This window comes from Egretta garzetta, unplaced genomic scaffold, assembly GCF_000687185.1.
Source record: "Egretta garzetta isolate BGI_Z169 unplaced genomic scaffold, ASM68718v1 C8773944, whole genome shotgun sequence".
Taxonomy (NCBI): domain Eukaryota; kingdom Metazoa; phylum Chordata; class Aves; order Pelecaniformes; family Ardeidae; genus Egretta; species Egretta garzetta.
The window spans coordinates 1-1,789 of record NW_009269687.1 but is presented as its reverse complement, the minus strand read 5'-3'; the positions used below and the strand labels follow the sequence as shown (position 1 = coordinate 1,789).

The 1,789-nt window shown below is 61.9% G+C and overlaps 1 protein-coding gene across 1 annotated transcript; it reads left to right on the top strand.

Moving 5' to 3' along the window:
* Positions 1 to 685: 685 nt before the first annotated feature.
* LOC104133965 (late histone H2A.2.2-like) lies at positions 686 to 1,783 on the top strand (the record flags this gene model as incomplete). Its single annotated transcript, XM_009647441.2, has 1 exon — positions 686 to 1,783. A coding segment is annotated over one exon (683 nt), but the record flags the coding sequence as incomplete, so codon positions are not given.
* Positions 1,784 to 1,789: the final 6 nt, after the last annotated feature.

Genomic DNA, 1,789 nt, shown 5'->3' with positions numbered 1-1,789 from the left:
GGAAAGAAGAACAAAGGCAAGGCTGATATCTTCTGGGAAGAGAAGGTATTGTTCCCCGTACCCAAAGGTCTCTTTTGAAACATCACAGATCGTTGAAGATTTGTATCACATGAGTGCAACTTTTCAGACACCATGTCAATGACTTGGTGGAACTTCACTCGCATGGGGAGTCCCTGCCTTTCTCTCTCACACTCCTGAAACAAATAGAGGGTATTTTTTCCAGCTGAGGGGCAAGGCTGGCATGGAGGAGGGGAGAACGGATGCTGGCACTGGAACTTTCAGCCTCCGGGCTTTGTCACTGCCTACTAAAGTCTCTACAAAGGACCCTTCTGGGGTGATAGGCCTTGACAGGCAGGACCCAAGGAGACACAGGTCTGGGCCGTCTGTGGCTCCTGGATCCCACGGCATGGGAAAGGAGGTCCAGGAGTGCCCCAGGAGTGGCAATGCGGGTTCGGGTGGGAGGGGAGGGGCAAGGGCTGAAGGCAGAGCTGTCGCAGGGCAGGGCCGGGGAGGAGAACGCATTGGAGAGGAGAGCGCTCGGCCTTGTAGCGGCTCCCCCCGTGCCAAGCGCTGGGAAAGCCTCTGCCACGGCAAAGAGGAGCGGAGCCGGGGAGCAGAGCCGGTCCCCGAGCTCAGCCACAAAGGGCGGAGCCAGCGGGGATGATGTCACAAGCGGGGAGGTGAGGTCACGGGGGAAGTCCTTTCCCATTGGTCCCTGCCAGCCCAGGAGAACCCTCGCTTGTCGCAGCCAAGCCCAGGACCAGCGAGGGCCAGCAGGGGAGGCCAGGAGAGGCGGGCAAGGCAGGCAGGGCAGAGGCAGGCGCAGCGTGGAGGTCCGTGCGGGAGCAAGCTGCGAGCGGCATGTCTGGCGCAGAGGAGGTCTGCACGCTGCCCGAGCAGGAGAGGGAGCCCCAAGGGTCACGTTGTGCGGGCCCCTCCGAAGGCAGCGCAGCAAAGGCCAAAAAGGGCCGCTCCTCCCGGTCGTCCCGGGCCGGGCTGCTCTTCTCCGTGAGCCGCGTGGACAGGCAGCTGCGCAGAGGCCGCTTTGCTGAGCGCTTTGGAGCCAGGGCCCCCGTCTATCTGGCTGCGGTGCTGCAGTGTGTGACGCACAAGACCATCGACATGGCTGGCAAGATTTCCAAGAAGAGCAAGCAGCAGCGCATTTCTCCAGCGCACTTGCAGGCGGCGTTGCAAAAGAGCTCTGTGCTCAAGCAGCTCCTGCAAGGCGGCGTGCCCAGGCGCCGCGGCAGGGCTGCCCCCCAAAGACAGCGCGTGGCCTCGGCCTCCAAAAAGACGACGACCAAGAGCAAGAGGAGATGCCCCACACAAAGGGCTGCACCTGCCCGTGCCACTGCTGCTGTCAAGTGAGAAGAAAGTAGAAGCCCTTGCCCCACACCAGCAAGGCCAGGCAAGGGCTGCTTACACCACATGCAAGGCACCGCGCTCGAAGGGTGCAATAAAGGCTTTGGCAGAGGGGCTTTTTGTGCTGTGTGTTGGACTAGCGTCTCCTGGCTGGGCAAAGGCACGCAGTCGGGCATGGCGATAACGCTCTGCCCGGGGAGGCCGTAGAGCAGCCCTGGCTGAGAAGGAGGGCAGGAACCTGCCTGGAGGGCAACTGGCCCTGACGGGCAGCACCTGCCTCCAGCTCAGGTTTGCACTTGCTCTGAAAGCAGATGAGAGGGGTAGAAGGGGTCTGCCTCCCAAAGGATGGGCGCAGGCTGTGAGGGATGGTGAGGGTGGATGTTTCTAGGCACCAGTTCAGAGCTGCGAGGAGAACCCCACTTCAGCT